The sequence below is a fragment of the Aplysia californica genome, unplaced genomic scaffold (assembly GCF_000002075.1).
Source record: "Aplysia californica isolate F4 #8 unplaced genomic scaffold, AplCal3.0 scaffold00235, whole genome shotgun sequence".
Classification (NCBI taxonomy): domain Eukaryota; kingdom Metazoa; phylum Mollusca; class Gastropoda; order Aplysiida; family Aplysiidae; genus Aplysia; species Aplysia californica.
In genome coordinates, this window is record NW_004797505.1 from 486,432 (window position 1) to 506,470 (window position 20,039).

Here is a 20,039-nt window from a genome sequence, read left to right on the forward strand (position 1 = left end):
GGGTGTCACAATAAAGAAATCATTGCATGGCTGATTAGCGGGTGCTCTGGTGTGGATTTCTACGTCTTTCCTATCAAACATCTATCGCCCCTACCTCTTCTCCTAGTTTTCTGTTTGTTTGTCAGTCTCTGGTAACATTTCTAATCTTTGGCATTTATATGATCCAATTGTGCTACAAGTGCCGTACGTAAAACACATACTAAAAACAAAAGAAAAAAAAGAGCAAATATTAATCCATCTTCAACTCTATACACAAAAAAGTATTGATCGTCTGGAGGATACTTTCCTCTTTGGTCCGATTGGACTCCTGCCCATGAGAAATCCAGTAAAAAAAAACAACAACAGACCACACACACACACACACACACACACACACACACACACACACACACACACACACACACACACACACACACACACACACACACCCGTCTATAGCTGAATATAATATATAATAGTATACTCGCAATTGGGTGAAAGAATAAACAAATTATGTAAAGTCCTTACAACGTCCGCCCCTGACGGGCTTCAAACCTGCGCGTGGCCTATTATTTGCGAGCCCAATACGGACTAACCACTTGACCACTGACGCCACATCTACACCTACAGCTCGTCTTGCTTAAAAAAATTGACCTCGTTAAGAGTTGACTACCCGCACTAATTTCTTTGTTTTAGTATAGGTTTTAGGTTGCTCGCAACAGCATAATAAGGTCACAAGAGCGACAGAAGATTAGAGGTGTTACAAGAGAGTAATTGTTGCACTGGGGTTGGCTGCCGTAGTTGTACATGTAATTAAGAAGGCAAAAGTAAAAACTCTGTTTCTTGATGAAGAAGGTTGATTTCTTTTAACATATAATAAGAAAATGACATGAGGTCTGTCCTCTCTGGCTTCACTGACAAGACTGAATCTTAATGAGCATGAGCACATGTGGTTAAAACAGGAAGGAGGAGTGAGTAAAGATCACAAAGATCAGACAATCTTTGTTGTGAGGGCAGATAAAATAAAAGTACAATTTACAGGGACATAATTCAAATTAATCATGTTAATATAGGGACCAACAATCCAGGATTTACTGTTGCCCTTCTATATATTGATAATAAACAATCTAATAGTCTAACAGTAATAAACATAAAAAGAAGGAGGGGGGGATAAGTACGATAGATGTTTGATAGGAAAGACCACACCAGAGCACCCGCCAACCACCCACCACTAATTTCTATAAAACTTTTACTGTAACACTGTATCAATGTGACTTAATTAACGGTATGTAAATTATGGTTCAAGCCCGGGAATTTGTAAGCACTGTTTTAATTCTGCTTGTCTACGTTGAATAATAATTCATTGAGTAAAAATAAAGGTAAATATTCTGTTCAAGATGGATGGGTATTTTTTTCATCAAATTCCACTGCGTTGTTACACTTTTTTTTCTTCATTTAGGCGTTTTGCAAACCCATCCACATAATTTAGATTATTTTAGAGACTGTGTACTGACCTGGGTTGAGAGGGATACAACATCCCAGACAAAGACAGAGATACCCGATAATTATTCGCCCCACTCAGGAATCAACTTCAGGTCTCCAGCATGCTACAAAAAAGAGCCTACTACACCACAGGCACCAGTAACATAAAGCAAAGAAATAGAGTAGAACTGAAGTTTATCATACCACCCATGACAAAAGAATATCAATTGAAAATCATAGTTAAGAGAAAAGAAAGAGATAAACAGTACAGTAAAATTTGTTGAAACAGTACATATCGTGATATAATACAATTAGGTGAGGTCAAAAACAAAAAATGAGAAAAGTGAAAAGCAAAACAGAAGGAAAGAAAAAAAGAAAAATGAAAGGAAAAAAGATTTGACAGCAAGAAAGAAGACTAAAAAAAGAAAAATCTACAAATATATTTTATATATATATATACATATATATATATATATATACACATCCCTGTCTGTACGCCATGGGGTCATTTTGTACCCCCGGGGTTGTATTCTTCACATTTTAGAATACTTCTAGTACGAAGATCTCTTTGAAACTTTCAGCATTTCTCAAAAAATCATTTAGACAGACTGCTATGCAAAGCTTACCGATCGGATTAACAAGTAGGAAATATTATATAATATGTATATATATATATAATAATAATAAATAGCTTTTGTATAGCGCATATCCGCGCTCAACAGCAAGCTCTATGCGCTTTACACTATATTGTTACCCCAGCAGACCATAGAACACTCCGAAACATTCTCAGCTTCCCGGGAAGCATACATACAGCATATATATATATATATATATATATATATATATATATATATATATATATATATATATATATATATATATATATATATATATATGTATATGTATATATATAAATCCACAAAAAAAAATTTTCCCCTATAGCTCCTGTTGCGTTTAGGCTACGTTTATAGCTTGACAAATAATTACAATTAATTAACTTTACTTGAGTTGAACTCACTTGAGTTGATCTTTGATCAAGTTTATCTTTTTCTCAGGTCACAGCATCTCTTCTTCTTTACAGTACAGATCACATCCATTAAGTTGAATTTGGGATAAGTTTATCTTTTTTAAAGTCCCCCCCCCCCCATGACATTAACTCATTCGTAGTCAGTCCATTGTATGTAAATCCACAAACAAAAAATCCATCATTTTCTCCAACAGACCTTGTTGAGTTCCGGCTATGCTAATAACTTGACGAATAATTATGAAACATGCACAGTAAAGAACCACAACATTTTTGTGACAATGGGTAGTATCTGAAGTGTTTATTTATAGACATGTAGGTCACGTAGGTGTGTTACAACATAGTTGGCCAATTCAAGACAAGCTATTGATGTACACTCATGACAAAAAAACCTCCAAAACCCACACAAGAATCAACCATATCAGCCAGTCTTCAATCATTCTTCGTCTCTGATGCAGCATAAATAAAATGTGTGACGACGTGGTGAAATCATGTGCTCATCAATTTTTGGGTATGTGGAGTTATTGGTATCATCTACAAGCTTGTTCATTTGTCTTGCTTTTGATTTAAAAATCTACTCATCTAACTGGAATAGAAATCAGGATATTTGAAATTGAAAGAGGAGGGGGTTGCCTGATTTTAAAGGTAAAATTAGTGAGAAAATGGCCGCCAAAGTCTAGTTGCTTCAATAGCTGACAGTCTTAAAACTGAAAATTTACACATTTTGTGCCTTTAACCAACATTTTTCAGTACAATTCAAAAGAAATTGGTTTTTGTAAGTGTTTTACGGCGCTCGCAACTGCATAAAGTCATATGAGCGCGCTCAAAAGAAAATGTGTTGTCAATACGGACACAGGAAAATGCCTGTTCCTCAGATTTCATTATTTTGACAAGCGTCTGATTTCATCACAATGCCTCAAAAATTTTGACAACATTCACTGCCAACATCATCTCGGCAGCTCGACAGCCGTGACCTGAGCGTAGTAACCGTTATCTCCGGTGGAGTAGCGCTGAGACAGATGGAGACTGTCTATGTGGAGGGGGCCAAAGTCAAAGTCAGGGAATTTCTGAAGACAGAAAGTTTGCAAATCAAATCAGTACACATTTTATTATGTAGAGTTTAAATAAAACCAACATATCATAGAACCAATGCAAGCTATATCTAGAGTCGTTAATTAAATCAAAACAGTACAATTGTTTCACCATGCAGTGGAATTTATCTAGACAAAACTATGTAAATCAAATCAGTATTTGCGTCACGATGTAGTGGAATCAGGTGCTCGTCAATTTTGGGGCATATGGGGTTATTGGTATCATCTTAAAGCCTGTTCATTTGTCCTCCTTTTGAGGGAAAAAATAACCAACTATCTTGAATAGAAGATGAAATATTTGCGATTGGTTTCAGAGGTAATATTAGCGAGAAAATGGCTGCCAAAGTTTGGTAACTTCCATAGCATTTTTTTGCCTTCAATCAACATTTTTCAGTAAAATCCACATAAAAATGTGTTTCTAAACATATTATAAGGTGAGTCAAAAAAAGAAAATATGAAAAAAACTTGCTCATCGGCCCCAAAAATACTGATTTTTTAAATTTATTATTTAGACGAGCGCCTGATTTCACCACAATGCCTCACATTTATCTTATGCAGAGTTTTTAAAAAAAACGTACCATAGAACCAATATCTCCTGTACCCAGAGTCATTAAATCAAAACAATACAGTTGTTTCATGATGCAGTGGAATCAGGAATTGTCAACTTTTGGGCATATGGAGCTATTGGTTTCATCTTTAGGCTAGTTCGTTTGCCTTGCTTTTGATGAAAAAAATTCCAATACATCTTAAATAGAAGTCCAAATATTTGTCATTGAAGAAGGTGGGAGTTGCCTGTGTTAAAGGAAAGGTACAAAGAGAATGGAAGCCATAATTTGGTGATTTCCAAAGCTTGAGTTTCCTTGAAAAGTGGAAATTTTTAAAAATTGGGGGTCTTCAATCAATGTTTTTCAGTTAAATCCACATAGAAATGTGATTATTAGATGATTTAAAAGGTGTTGAGACAACAACAACAAAATTTCAAAGAAAATTTCCAAGGGGTGGGAATAGGTCGGTTTCTTCGATTTCACCACTTTGACTAGCACATGATTTTACTACGATGACACACAATTGCAAACATTCAGGAATTAAAGTTTTGAAAAAATAGTAATTGCAGAAGTAGTTGTTTTACATTTTACATCCACATCCACACAAATAAAATTATTTCTAGGAGGTGGACTTTTTCGTTTATGCCTGCCAGTGCCATCCCAGATAGAGAGGGGTACAGCATCTCAGCACCAGAGTTTTAGTTGACAAAACATCTCTCAATACAGGAATGGAACTCAAATCTTCCATGAGCAACAGCAAAGCAAGAATAAAAAAGACGCAAACACATTTATAAAGATGAACGGATGCCTGACTCACTACTACGCAACTCCCCTTGCCCTCTTTACCACCCACTATCCACCTCACCAAACACACACACATACACACACACACACATATAAACCTGACTCCCAAACACCCCTCACACACACACACACACACACACACTAGGCTCCCAAACAAACACGCACATACACATACCACCCCCCCTCCCCCACATGCATATGCGCACACATTATACCCCTCCCCCCCCCAATTTCCTCCCTCCAAAAAGGTATGACAAGGAAACCCGCCCACAACCCCACCCACCACCAATCACATCAATCAGTCTTGCTGCCTGCTGCCCGACTTCTCTCACCTTCAGTATCTGGGAAGCGTCAAAAGACTCCCTCTCCCGTGGGCGGGCGTGTCCGTTCGAGTCTGCCTGTGGCACAGACGTGCCCGAGGGATCTTTCCGCATGAGCGTGTTCATGACGGTGACGTGCAGCTTGACCCGCTCGTGGTCCCGCTGCATGATGCCAGCGCTGGTCAGTCGGTCCACCAAGCGGTCAACCAGTGACTGGAGCCTGGGTTCAGAAAGGGACAAGATTGAAAGCATGGGTTTGTACCCAATGGGTGATAAAGACGTAGATCAGGCACAGTTATGAGCGTGACATGAATCAGCTCATTTACAATTCTACTATGCTTGAACGAGAAATGTTCCCCCTTTGGGAAACGCCTAAAGACACTACATTCAGTGCCACTGCCGCGGGGGGTGTAAGTTAGTCCAATGAGGCGAGCTGTGAGGTGATATGAGATGAGATGAGGTGAGGTAAAGTAAGGTAAAGTAAGAGAAGGTAAGGTAAGGTGAGGTGAGGTGAGGTGAGGTGAGGTGAGGTGAGGTGAGGTGAGGTGAGGTGAGGTAAGGTAAGGTAAGGTAAGGCAAGACTGTGCAATGTGTAGTGATAGAGACATAAAATAAGAAAAGATAAGATCAAGATGAAATATGTACAATTCACTCAGAAATTTGTTTTTAAACGACCATAGAGGGTGCTTTAACCAATTTCTAAAAATAAATTAATAATAACCTAAAGGGAAAAAAGTCGAATTCTTGTATTTCATTACTGGTACTGCGTCGTTACATATATATATACAGGGTGTACACACTGGCTACCACATCTAACAATGCCAGACAAAAGCATTGAGTAAACTCGCCAGGAATCTCCCGCTCTGATCAGGAGCCTTTAGAAATGAAGTCTCACCTTGACAAGACTCTATGGGCCAAGATTTTGTTCTACATAGTTATTGCAAAATGTTTCTCTTCCTTTTGATACCGAAAAAAAATTGGGGGGGCCAGAGGTTTTAGAAGTTTTGAGCCAATCCAAGGGTGATCATGTTTCCGACAATTCAAATGTGTCTCCACTACTTGCTGAAAAGAAACACAATTGAGCTTGAAAAAGGAAAAAACAGTGAGCAAGCAAAGGACAAATCAGAAGAAGCAGATATTGATGAAAATGTTGAAGTAGGAGTTTGTGGCAATTCAGATTAATCAGATGTAGAATTTAGATCTTGGGCCCGACTGCAAGGCTGAAAGTGAGAGTGACGGGTTGGACACGGTCGGATCCCCAATTGAAGTTAGAACATTTCCAAGAGAATCTGTGAATGTAAAGTTATATTTTTCTGAAACTACTTTCAGTTGTCTTTCAAATTGTTCGTTTTTCAGAATTTTTGAATTTTTAAAGTATTTTTAAAATGTGTTTTTCAGATGATTGTATTCACGGGAGGTGGGTTTCTTCCCCTTACGTAGGATTTGGGAATAGACTTCCCATCAAGACCCCTAGGGTGTAATGTGTTACCTAAAATGTGATAAAAAAAATTTCTTGAAAAATTTAACAAAATCAAAAGCAAACCTACCTGTCACAAGCACACCCTTCTTGCACACGTGCGTACAACACGTCCACGGACCCAGGGTCATCGTTCATGTACTCTAGGCCTCTGATCTGTACCTCGAGTCTCTCACCTTGCAACAGGGGCCTGAAACAGAGGCATATAGCCCAATCGGCAGGATGGGGAAAACTTTTCGCCGATCATGAATTTTGCTATGTGTATTTAAAATACAGTAACAAAGAACATACAAGATTAAGAAAAAATTCAGGACTTGAAAGTCTTTGCAATTCATGTGTACATTTCTCTGTGCATATTCTCTGGGTGGGTATTTGTTATGTGCATGTCTCGCTATCACATGTTTCGCTGCTTGTGTCTCCATGTGTGTGTTTGCTATATGTGTTTCCCTATCTCCACGTTTCTAAGTGAGGCATCATGGTGAAATCAGCCGCTCGTCGAATAACTGAAATCGAAGAAACCGGCTTTTTCCAGCGGGTTTGGAAATTTTTCACAAATTTTTGTTTTTTGGCTCAAGATCTTTTACATCCGTTTAAAAACACATTTCGGTGCGGATTTTACTGGAAAAACGCTGTTAAGAGGCTAAATGCAGATTTTCAGCTTTCAATGACTCTCAAGCATTGGAAGTGACCAAACTTCGACGGCCATTTTCTAACTAATTTTATCACTGAAATCAGGCAACCCTCACCTCCTGCAGTCACAAATATTTCGACTTGTATTCAAGATAGATTGGTATTTTTTCCCTCTCAAAGGAAGAAAATAGAACAAACTTTAAGAATGTGTCACAACGGTGAAATTAGACGCTTATCAATTTTGGGGCATATTGGGTTATTGGTATCATCTTAAAGCCTGTTTATTTGCCTTCCTTTAGGTGAAAAAAGTGTAGATCTATGTTGAATAGAAGTCGAAATACTTGCGATTGAAGGAGGTCAGGGTCGTTTGGCTTCAGAGGTAAAAAGCTAAGATCGAGTCCTTCAAAACTGAAAATTTACATTTTTATGCCTTTCATCAATTTTTTCAGTAAAATCCACACAGAGATGTGCTTTTAGAAGGACATAAAAGGTGTTGAGCCAAAAAAAGAAAGTAAGAAAAAAATTGTAGAGAAACTTACACTTTTCCGCTGGTTTGGCAACACACAAAAAATTTGTTTCTTTCTTTTAATAACACATTACACCCTAACTTACCCGGAATCGCCTGCTCCGATCAGGCGTCTTTCGCTTTACATAGTTATTGTAAAATGTTTCTTCTTCCGTTTGATACCGAAAAGAAACTTTTCTGAACAGTAGTTTTATTTTTAAAGCTGATCAAAGTGTGATCGCGTTTCCGACACCTCGCACGTGTCTCGACTTGTTGAAAAGAAACACGATTGAGTTTTCAAAAATGAAATAACGAGGGATAAGAACAAGCAAAAGAGAAATCAGATGAATAAAATATTGAAGAAAACATCGCAGCAAGAGTTTGGGGTAGTTCAAATTAATCAGCAGTAGAATTTATATCTAGGGCCCGACTGCGAGGCTGAGAGTGAAAGTGACACGTTGGACACCCCCATTGAGCTAAAGTTAGAACATGTCCAACAATTTATGCATTGAAAGTTTTTTTGTTTTTTTTTACTCTATTAATTTCTCTTTTTAATTGTAATTTTTTTTCGGATTTTTTGGAATTTGTTTAGTATCTTTTAAATGCGTTTTTTAAATGCTTGTATTCACAGGTAGTGGGTTCCTTCCCCTTGCTTAGGATTTGGGAATAGACCTTCCGTCCAGACCCTTAGCGTGTAATGTGTTAAGAACTATACCCACTTTAAGTATCTATATTCTTTTTTTTTTTTTTTTTAAAGCCCATAACATAAATACCCATTTATCTTGAAAAGAAATTGAAATACTTCCAAGTGAAAGGGGTGGGGTTAGCCAGGTTTCAAAAGTATGATTAGCGAGAAAAAGGACACCAAAGTTTGTTGACTTCCAAAACTCGAGTGTCCATAGAAACTGCAAATTTACTCTTTCTGTTCTTCTGAAGAATGCTTTTCAGTAAAAATCCATGCAGGAAAGTGTTTTTAAGAGGACATTTTTTAAAAAAAGGTGTTGAGTAAAAAAAAACCAGAAAAAATTGATAAAAATGCCCAAGAGGTGAAAAAAAAAAGGAATTCCTTCAGTTCCATTATTTTGACGAGCGCCTGATTTCACAACGATACCAGGGACAAACACGTACTGTATCAGCTCCTCCTGACAGGATTGTAAATGCACAGCTGCCCTCTCAATCTCATTGTCATTCAACAACACCATGGTCCCTATGGTAAGGTGAAGCTTCTTGGGGTTCTGGAACAAACTCGCATCAAGACCACGGTCCTGTGGACATTGGACTTAATAATAATAATGATAACAATAATGGTAATAATAGTACACGGCGCACCGGCAGTGGAATTTTAGTTGTAGCGCGGGGTTACCCACCGAGCGCCTTATCACGTCGGGATCACGGGGATCAGGTCCCTGTCGCCGCTCTGTCTGGGCTGACTTCATTTTTGGTACTTTTCAACGTACAGTTTTAGGTGTATCTCTGTATTTATGGTAATTATCATTTAATGCACCCAAAGCACGCATTTCTGCTCTTGAAACCCAAAAAACAACGGACATGGTAACTTGTCTGGTTATTTCGTTAGACGCGCTGAAGTCGGCAATGCTAAATTGTAACATTTTTTGTACAAGTGTGAATGAAAAAAAATCAAAATAAAATAAAAAGCATAACAAAAACTGTCAAACTTTTGGAACATGAACGACATAACATCGGTGCAGATACTCAGAAAAGATAGTATCTGCGCGTATAATAGGAAGCTGTAATTTTGCAGCTTTATCCATCTGGCACACAATTCGCTATGAAGTAATTCCTCCAAATACAACTTTATATGTCTAATAAAATCGGGAATATTCGCACATTTTTTTCTAAAGTTTATCAAAATTACCCTGATGTTTCTCTATGACAAAGTGCAAACCGATTTTAGTGCCAGAATACATCTACAACAATGTAATACACGAACAGTAGGCAGTTACACTCCATAAATTATTCCTTATTTTTCTTAAAACGCTAGATCTAGGTTTTGTGAGTAGACTAAATAACAGGGATGACTTCTCGTGATTGTAGTATTATAAGAATAATTTCTAGCTTTCCAGTGACACTGAATCAGCACTAGGCTTTTCCAGATTTTATTTTCGTTTCTATAAAACCATTTGCAATAACTGACAATGTTCTTATTTCTTTAAATTCATAAGTGTCTGCGCATATGTCCAAAACAAAAACTAAAAATGAATGTTAGCTGTCGTTATTTTTATTCCATACAAGAAGTTCATCTCTACCCATGTATTAACACACTTTTGTGCTTTTAAAAAATCTCATAATATATCTTTCTTAGTTGCATGCAGACTTGCCACAGACACAGCATGATTCATGAACAAACGCAGAGTAACTTTCTCTTGTTTGATGGTAGAACAAGAGCTAACACTGAGTGTCTTTAGATCAAAAATGCAGTTGTGCATCTTTCTTCTCTTATAACTTGACTATTAAATTACTACTCGCGCAGATTTAAGATTTCTCATGGTAAAAGACATGATATTCGTAGTCAGTTTAACACAGATTTTGGAGAGATCTGTTGTGCCTTTTTAAAAAAAAACAATAATTTATTCATAAGTATGTAACTAAATTAGGAGAAATTGGGTACTCTACAAACACTTATCTAAAACAAAAACTAAGGCACAGAAATTAACCATTCTAACGCAGAAAAAATCTCAAGACATTGAGCTTTTAGAATATGCCCGTAATGGTTTGCTGTGTGGAATGGGGAAGAAGCTATATCGTTTCAAACGTAGACAGAAATCAGAACTTCTTAACCGACAGAGGCAAAATCGCTTCAGGGCTCATTAACCCTGTGACCCCGAGCCGGGGAGCTTCGGTGGGCTGCTGAGTCACACTAACTAAAGATAACAGAATCAGGCGAAAAGTGACGCCGTGAGTAATAATGATGATGATAAAAATAATTACTATCATCCCCATAATAAAAATATAATAATGACCATCATAACAATAACAGAATATTAATAACAACAAAAATAATAGCCCAAATAATAACAATAACAAAAATAACGATGACAATGAAAATAATTATAATGATGATGATAATAATAATGATAATAATGATAATGTTAATAATAATAGTAATAATAATAATAATATGCGGGACGTCCAGAAAGTAAGTACCGTTTTAAAATAATTATAAAAGAAATAATCTTCCCAATCAAAACGAATTATTTTTTAATGCCTCATATATATGACTACAGTGGAACTCGGATTCGACGAGCTCGGATTCAACGAAAGGAGATAGATTCCCTGTTTTTTTCTTCTTTAAAATCAATAAAAATAACCCGGATTCAACGAGCACTTAAAGCAGCGAGCTCGGATTCAATTTGAATGACTCTACGCAGGCCGCGTCAGGAAAAAAAGTCATGTGTACAGTGTTTTGGGACAGCCAAGGAAGTTCTTTTAGTAGAATTTTGAGGAAATGGGATGACAATTAACTCTGACGTGTACTGCAACACACTAAAAATACTGCATAGAGCGATTCAAAACAAAAGACGCAGAATGCTTAGCAATGGCGTTGTTCTGCTTCAAGACAATGCAACTCCTCACAAGTCTGCACAGACCCAAAACCTGATTGCCTTCTTCGGATGGGAACAGTTGAAGCACCCATCGTACAGCCCAGACCTGGCTCCGAGTGACTTTCATCTGTTCCTGCATTTCAAAAAGTTTTTGGCCAGGCAGGACTTCGACTCAGACGCTGATCTCTCAGGAGAGACTGGACATTGGCTGACACGGCAGACGGCAGCTTTCCACGATGAGAGCATTCAGAAGCTCGTCCCACGCTAAGACAAATGCCTCAACAGTTCTGGTGACTACGTGGAGAAGTAGTCATATATATGAGCTATTCAAAAATAAATCATTTTGATTGGGAAAATTATTTCTTTTATAATCATTTTAAAACAGTACTTACTTTCTGGACGTCCCTCGTAATAATAATGATGAGGATGATAATGATGTCAATAATAATAATAATAATAATAGTGATAATAATAATTGCATTTATACAGCACGCATCAATGCGTTTCAGCAGCACCATTCACTTTACAGTTATCATTACCCCAGGAGACCCTAGAACACTAAGAAACATTCTCAAATTTGTGGGAAGAACACAGTGCAAGAAACTCATTAAGTGCTCACATACTAACAACTGGCAGGATATTTTGCTGTTCATACAGCAATATAATTAGGTCAAATAACTATTGAATATAAGAGGTGCTGAATAATAACATACATATAAAAAAACGGAGGAGATCTGGGGACGATAAGATTTTTTATAGGATAAAAAGAAGCAAACCTCACCAGAGCACCCGCCAACAACCCATCAACAATGTCTATTCAAGGACAAAATTTGGCAGCCGTAACCCAAACTCTTACCAATCCCTAACCTAGAATAACAAAGTTGTATCAGCTCAGTACCCAGTTTTTAGAAATTTGGCGCAAAAAATTTTGAGTATCACAACATGTAGTGTTGAATAGCTTGAAAGCAACTCCAAATAATTTTTACATTTTTGATAAAACAGATAGAACATTTGGTTTCTCACCTCATGTTCTTAGAAACTGAAAACGGACAAAAATGTCAGATAGAACTTTGTAATTCTAAGGTAGCATTATAACACAATATGACTGAATTGTGTTCGCATTTATCAATGGACACAAATTCTAAAAAACGAAATTCACAAGGACACAAAACTCTCACCCCATCACACTGGCGTAGAACTTCAAACCGGAAATCTTCAAACCCTGTCACGACTTGCTCACAGGTCACAGGAATGGACAGGAAGTGAGTGAACTGCTGTCGCTGCCTGGCCGAGTCGATGATAACATCCAGCCTCGTTTTGGCAGACACTATACCTTTCTTGTCATGGCCAAGTATCACTGTGCAGTAGAAGTAAAAAATTATAAAATTTCCACTTTCATTGGACCCAGTTGGAAAATTTAGTTTACAAAGGTATTCATATATATATATATATATGTGTGTCACGACGAGGTGGAAAGAAGCGCTTGTCAATTTTTGGGGGTGGGGAGTTATTAGTACCACCTTGAAGTTTGTTCATTTATCGTGCTTTTGATGAAAAAAATACCCCTCCATCTTGAATAGAAGCTGAGATATTTGCGATTGAATGCGGTGGGGTTGCCTGATTTCAGAGGTAAAATTACCGAGAAAATGCCTGCCAAAGTTTGGTGACAGCAAAAGCTTAAGAGCCTTGGAGGAGATTATACATTTATATTTTTTGCGTCTTTTATTAATGTTTTTCAGTAAAATCCACATAAAAATGTGTTTTTTAGTGAACATAAAAGGTGTTGAGCCAAAAAAATAAAAATTTGATAAAAATTGCCCTGAGGCCAGAAAAACGCTGTTAACTTTGATTATACTATTTTGACAAGCGCCTGATTTCACTGTGATGCCTCACATATGAACACATATTTATATATATATTGTCAATCAGGTATTAAAATGTACTAAGCCCAAAATTGTGATAATAACTTATATTAGTTTCTAAAATATGTGGTATTGGTTGCATGTGCTCAAGAAATATTTTGGCAAATAATTCAAACCATAGATGTTGAAAAAAACAAACAAACAAACATGGTATAACATAGGTACAATCGCTAAAAGAATGAAACAGAGTTCAAAAAGAGTTAAGGGTTCACAGTTCACAGCTCACAGTTCACACCATTCAGAGTTCACACAGAGTTCAAACACAAGTCGCAGTTTACACACAGAGTTCAGAGTTCACACACATAGTTCAAAGTTCATGAAAAGTTCATAGTTCACACACACAGTTCACAGTTCACACACAGAGTTCACAGCTCACACAAAGAGTTCACACAGACTGACCAATCTCCTCTCTCTTCTCCCCGGGTTTTGGTACCAGGATCTGGGTGCGGGTCTCAGACTCCAGTCGTTTCTTGGTCTCGCCTTTCTTGCCGATGACGTACTTGTAGTAGGCATTAGGCACAGACATAACTGTGCGGAAGCCTTTGTCTGTCTCCTCTATCTCCAGGTCTGCATCACACGCCTCATCACAGTAAGTCAGGTCTGTGTACGGAGCTATGATGGGGTAAAACAAAAACACAAAGTACAGTTTTGTGAGTTTTAACCCCCCCCCCCCACCAACTTGGTTAATAAACAACTTTGCGGTGAATAAAGAAAAAAACTGAGCTGATCAAGAAGACAGACAACAGGAAGAAATGGGGTACCATGATCATCAATGTCTGCTCCAGAGCTGACACCTGATGATGATGATGATGGAGGAGGAGGAGGAGGAGGAGGAGGAGAACAAGGCCGGAAGTAAGGGGAGGGGTAGGAGGAGGAGGAGGAGGAGGAGGAGGAGGAGAAGTCATTTAAGGGGCGGGATACCCAATTTTAACTTCCGTCTCTGTAAGAAGCAATATATATATATGTATTGTGAGCCTTGAAAACACAAAACGACCAAATCTGAAGAATACCCAGTCTTGGATTCGAGCCAGAGCAATCCTCTCCATATTCCAGTACGATACTAACTGAGCTAACAAAGTGCCCCAAAGAAAAGCAAACTGTAACATAACATTATTTGAGAGCTTCAGAAAATGATGAGTATACAATCAAACCAGCTCTAAGAACTATCAAAGGTTCAAAGCACACACTTCATGATCTCACAGAAATTCAATACAATAAGAGTTTTACAGCACTTGCAACACAATTAGTTCACATAAGTGCTGAAGATTAGAGGTGTTACAAGAGAGTAACAAACACAAAAAAAAGAGAGATATAAGGAAGATAGATGTTTGATACGAAAGGAGGAGCAAACGGCACCAGAGCACCCGCCAACCACCCACACAGTCATTACCTAAATAGTGTTAATACGGGCTTTAAAGCCATACACTTATAAATACTTAAGCCTACAGATATTACAAAAAGAAACAGGCTCTCAGACACTTTTTTTAGCTCTTTATCTCCGGAACCACTGTGCCGTGAATTCACTGTCAGTAGCCCCCCCTCCCGGGGCAGTGCCCACTTACTGTAGTGTCTTTAGGCGATTCCCAAAGGGGGGACATTTCTCGTTCAAGCACAGTAGAATTGTAAATGGACTGATTCATGTCACGCTCATAACTGTGCCTGATCTACAACAGGGAACTGCTTCTTTTTCTTTCCTGATCCTTACTATTGTCCTTTTCCTCTACTTCTTTTGTATGTTTGTCACTCTCTTGTGACCTGCTATTTCCGGGGTGCCTTGATAGTCGAAGCAGACCTTGTGCTGTTGAAGCTAGAGAGGTGAGCAAAGTAAGTCTGATTCTCTGTAAAGACTTCTCTGTTGACACACACCCTCTGGCGCTCATATGACTTTATGTAGTTGCATCGCCGTAAAACCCTCTACTATAAAAAATAAATAAATAAAAACTGTCAGTGGCTCAGTCAAATTCTTTTACAACCGTCACAATGGCATTACATTCATTTTCGGCAATTGCCAAAAATATGTCACTCTTACTGCGAGCACTTTAATTAGATGAAGAACGATCAAAAGAGATCAATTTATTTTGATGTAATGACCAAATTATTAGTGACGTTCGTAGCAAAAGAGGGCTACGACATATTGGGAAAACCCCCTCCGTAGATTCATAAAGATTTAAAGATTTATTTCTCTCACTTACCCCCGTCATCCAACTCCTCATCCTCAGGGTTATAGCCCTGGTTGTCTTTGAGTGGGTTCTTTCTGTAGCATCTGTTGCCTATCCAGATAAGCTGTGGTTTCAAAACTTCCATTTCTGCATGAAATTTTTACACGAGAATCTGCAGACAGATAGACGACTCCTTCACATGCACCTGTCAATATATACAGCACATTTCTTAAAGAGTAGAATGTGATTAAAATTTCTTAACATGCCCACTAATAATAATAATTGCATCTATACTATATAGCGCATATATCCACGCTCTACAGCATATACACTTTACAATCATTAGTACCCCAGCAGACCCAAGAACACTCAGAAACATTCTTGGCTACCTGGAGAGAATACAGTGTAAGCTGCAGATTACACTCGCTCAAACATTAAGAAACTGACAAGACCTTCCGCTATCTACAGCCAGGTACTCATTTTCACTTTGGGTGAAGTGAGGGAAATTCTCATGCACAGTGCCCTTTCTTCCCAAGGACAAAACCTTGGGTGCCTGATGGGATTCGAACCCATGACTTAATGGTTGCGAGTCCTTGAGCCAACTGCTGCATCTCTTAAAATTTTCTACATCAAACTGAAGGGATTATTTCCCCAAATGAATGTCACAGCACAAACATACTCGGTCACAAATTTCACTCTATTATTTCGAGATGCCCACAGGGAAGGCTGAGACTCTGAGCATTGCTCTCCCAGTCCATTTTTTGGTGGGGGAGGGGGGGGAGAGTTGGAAAGTGTTTTACTGCACTTGCAACTGCATAAGGTCACATGAGCGCGTGGGACACATTAAACATTTTTAGTTGGTAGGAAATTTAGAATTTTACCGAAGCCTATGGTAATCGATTTTTGGACCATCCAAGGATCTTTAACATGACCAGCTTGCAAACGGGACCTCTGAGATTTTTCGCCAATATCCGAGAAGGTAAGGTGTAGATCTTACTTAACATAATATCAAGGGTGTGGCTGAAAGACAGCAGAAGTAAAAAGGAGCCAAGGAGTAGCAGTAGAAAAGCTGCAAAAAAATTCAGGAGCCCAGAGGAGGGGACAAAGTAGGAGAGGGGTTGGGGGCAGACAGTAGAGACGAAAGCAGAAGACAGAACATTGTTAGAGAGCATGAAAGGATGTGACAGGAGAAAATTTTAGAGGAGAAAATTTTCCGTCACTATCTGGATTCAAACCCAGGACCTTTAGAATGAGAGGCAAACACTTTAACCTCTAAACCAGCGAGAGCCCTCTAGTTCATCAATGAGCAGCATGAGAAAGGGAGAAAGGAGACAGGTATTATAACAAAAGATGAAATTGAAAGGCATGTTATGCTGTGTCAAAAATACTGAAATCAAAGATTTTTCCGGATTTTTTTAAAGTGGGGAAGGGGAGAGAAGGCTAAATATGTGTGTCAATTTTTTAAAACACTTTCATTCATCATATTTTTTTCATTGAAAAAAGCTGATAAAAGGGGGGGAAAAAAAGATAATTTGAAATCAATTTCAAGGACATTCGAGCATTGGAAATCACCAACTTTGGCAGAACTTCAAGCTGATTTATTTGTACCTCTCGGACATTGATCAAACCAAACCTCCTTTTAAGTTCAATCGTAGCTATCTCGACTTTTATCTCTTCAACACAGATTTTCAAAAAAATTTTCATCAAAAGCAAGACAATTGATCAGGTAGAAAAAACCCATAAAACATAACTCCATATGCCCCCTAAAATTGATGAGTGCCTGATTTCTTTGTCAGTTGTGACACATACAGTCCAAAAGGACTTCCAATGATGAATAAGCAACCACCCCAACTGGCTGAACACAAAGAAAAAGAAGGGATCTAACCCTAATCCAAACCCTAGCCGTAACCTAACCCTCTATGGATTTCCTACAGGTCGTGCGTTACAACGGAATACCCTCTTAATGAAGACCTCATAGTCATAATTATATTCTTTAGACTAGACCTCGATATTGACAGAACACAGGCTGGGGGCTCTTGTGCCTTAGAGGTTGAGGTGTTCACCTCTCATCCAAAGGTCCCCGGTTCGAATCCGGCAGTAGTGACGGAAAAATTTTCTTTTCTAAAATTTGTCTGTTTTCATCTCCTTTCCTGCTCTCTAACAATATTCTGTCGTCTTCTTTGAATCTTTCTTCTATCCACTTTCTACCACCACCCCCTCACCTCCTGTCCCCATCATTTTATGCAAGAAAAATTCTTAAATTATGCAAATTGAGCCCAAAAATGTGAAACAATGTGAAACTATGCAATTCTGTTAATTTTAACAAAGATTAGAATGATAAAGAATAAGGATCAGAAATGATGCCAAAAATGATCAAATTTTGCTAAATTATGCGGGGTGCATAAAACCACGGGGACAGCACCTCCTTCGCCCCCTCTTCTGGACTCCTGACTCTTTCTGCACCCTTTCTACTGCTACTCCTTGGCTCCCTCTTACTGCTGTCCTTCAGCCACACCCCTGATTTTCTGGTAGGAAAGATCTACACCTATCTAGCCTTTTCAGAAATGACGAAAAATTTCGGAGGTCTCGAGTGTAAGTTGCGCACGTTTAAGAACCCTTGAAAACCTAGATTTTAGATCTAGATCAAACCTGTGTAAGATGGCCACCCATTGTCAAGGAGAAAAGTGGCTGTATAAGACAGGTGGCCGTCTTAGGCAGGACTGATCTTGAGATAAACAAATATATAAAAGTAGCCCCATTGTTTTGTCTTTGTTGGTGTTGTTGCTGTTGGTTTGTATTTCGTTTGTAATTTTTATTTTGTCGCTGATTTTGCACAATGGTGACAATATAAAACGAAATGTATCAGACAAGGAAGACCGAGTGCCATGTTAAAACAAACACATGGGTGCCACCACTCGGAGAACGAGGGACGCTTCTGTAACAAGTTCATGTTGACGTCCTTTGTTACTTTGTTATAGACTGGGTAAACAGTAACCACTCATCTCACGATTTGTGTATGAGTTCTGGGCGGGGCTTTTATGGGTTATGAGGGATCACACGCTTACCTCACCAGCAGCTGAAAATTGATAGCTATTGTGGTCAACAGTGGGAGGGGCCTAGGCAACACGATTGGTTGGAGGGACTACACAACAACGACAGGTGATTGAATTATAACGGCTCGCCCACAACGCCAGGGGCCAATATGCACAATTTAGGAACAAGAAGACGTAATGGAGTCAGTGACCCTCTTAGACAGGTATTATTGCTTAGTTAAGTATAGGGGTTGTGTGTTAAATTATGGTGGCCGCGGATGCGTTGGACAGGTGCCCGTTTTACACAGTTAATTTATATAGATCTAGAAAAAACGCAAAGGGGGAAATGGAAAGTGGCCGCTTGTACAGGTGGCCGTCTTATAAGTGGCCGTCAGGGCAGGTTCGACTGTCGGCCTATCCTATATTATCTAAATTTATTTCAAAGTGCTCACAGTCTCGAACACAGAGGCTGTAACTAAATGTAACCTACTGGTTCACGTCGTTCTGACATCTGAAGATCAACACGATCCAACCAGATAGATCTAGAGTCTAGATCTAGATCTAGAATTCTAGATCTAGTTTCGTTTTCGGTTGTTGACAGTTTTAGTTGACACTGTGTTGTGCAAGCGGAAGTAGGATAAGTAAAGAAATAGAGAGTAGTAGTGTCCCTTATTTTTGTCTTCTCCTTCTTCTTCTTCTTCTTCTTCTTCTTCTATATTATTATTACATTACATGTCGTGTTATTATTATTATTATTATTATTATTATAATTATTATTATTATTATTATTATTATTATTATTATTACAATAAATGCATTTTTTTTAAAAATGAGCCTTTTGCAAAAGCGAAATTAACATGTCAGTGATGGCACTGGTTTATTTGTACTGTAAGCCTACTCAGATATTTTTGTTGTTGTTCTTTTTTTTCAGGGGGGGGGGAGCTTCACCTGAAGGCTATCTCGCTTAGTGTGGATCAAATTTTACAAGCATAGTGAGAAGTCTTCAAATTGGTAATCAAATTTGAGGAAAAAAACAGTTTCATTGCCATTGAGACGACAGCCATATTGAATTTTGTTGACATGTCTTATACAGTGAATACCTCACTTGGTTTTTTCTTTTTTAAAAATTATTTTAAAGAGAAATTGGTTGTTATTTTGCGTGCATGTTAACAGACAATAGATCTACAAATACGTCTTTTAGATTTTTTCTAAACAAATTCGAAATTTTTAAAATCATTTTTCCCCCTGAGGCAAAGTATTCAAATTCAAGTTACTGTAGGCCTATGCACACAAAAAAATCCCTAAAGACCCACGCCAGACACCACCCCCAAAAAGCTATTTATATCGAAATTAAGACAAATATTTCTTGTTCTATCTTCTCTTCCTTTCTGTGAAAATTTCTTGAAGATTAAGAAAAATGACGGAGTTATTTTTAAAAGTTTATATATAATAGTAATAGGCCTACAGAAAAACCACGTTTTGAGAAAACGGGCGATAAAAATAATT

The 20,039-nt window shown here is 38.1% G+C and overlaps 1 protein-coding gene across 2 annotated transcripts; it reads right to left on the reverse strand.

The window, feature by feature from the left end:
* Positions 1-2,755: 2,755 nt before the first annotated feature.
* On the reverse strand, positions 2,756-19,170 carry LOC101847731 (activating signal cointegrator 1 complex subunit 1). Of its 2 annotated transcripts, none has more exons than XM_035970209.1 (8): positions 19,024-19,170; positions 15,535-15,673; positions 13,742-13,954; positions 12,599-12,777; positions 8,986-9,122; positions 6,793-6,912; positions 5,258-5,465; positions 2,756-3,552 (listed from the first exon to the last, which is right to left on the reverse strand). In XM_035970209.1, the coding sequence occupies exons 2-8, from the start codon at positions 15,644-15,646 to the stop codon at positions 3,433-3,435; spliced, it is 1,089 nt and encodes a 362-aa protein (XP_035826102.1). In that variant the 5' UTR covers positions 15,647-15,673; positions 19,024-19,170; the 3' UTR covers positions 2,756-3,432. The 2 variants fall into 2 exon arrangements, with proteins under 2 accessions (XP_035826102.1, XP_005100147.1); XM_005100090.2 differs by having other exon boundaries at positions 15,535-15,706; positions 19,024-19,165.
* Between the last annotated feature and the right edge of the window lie 869 nt (positions 19,171-20,039).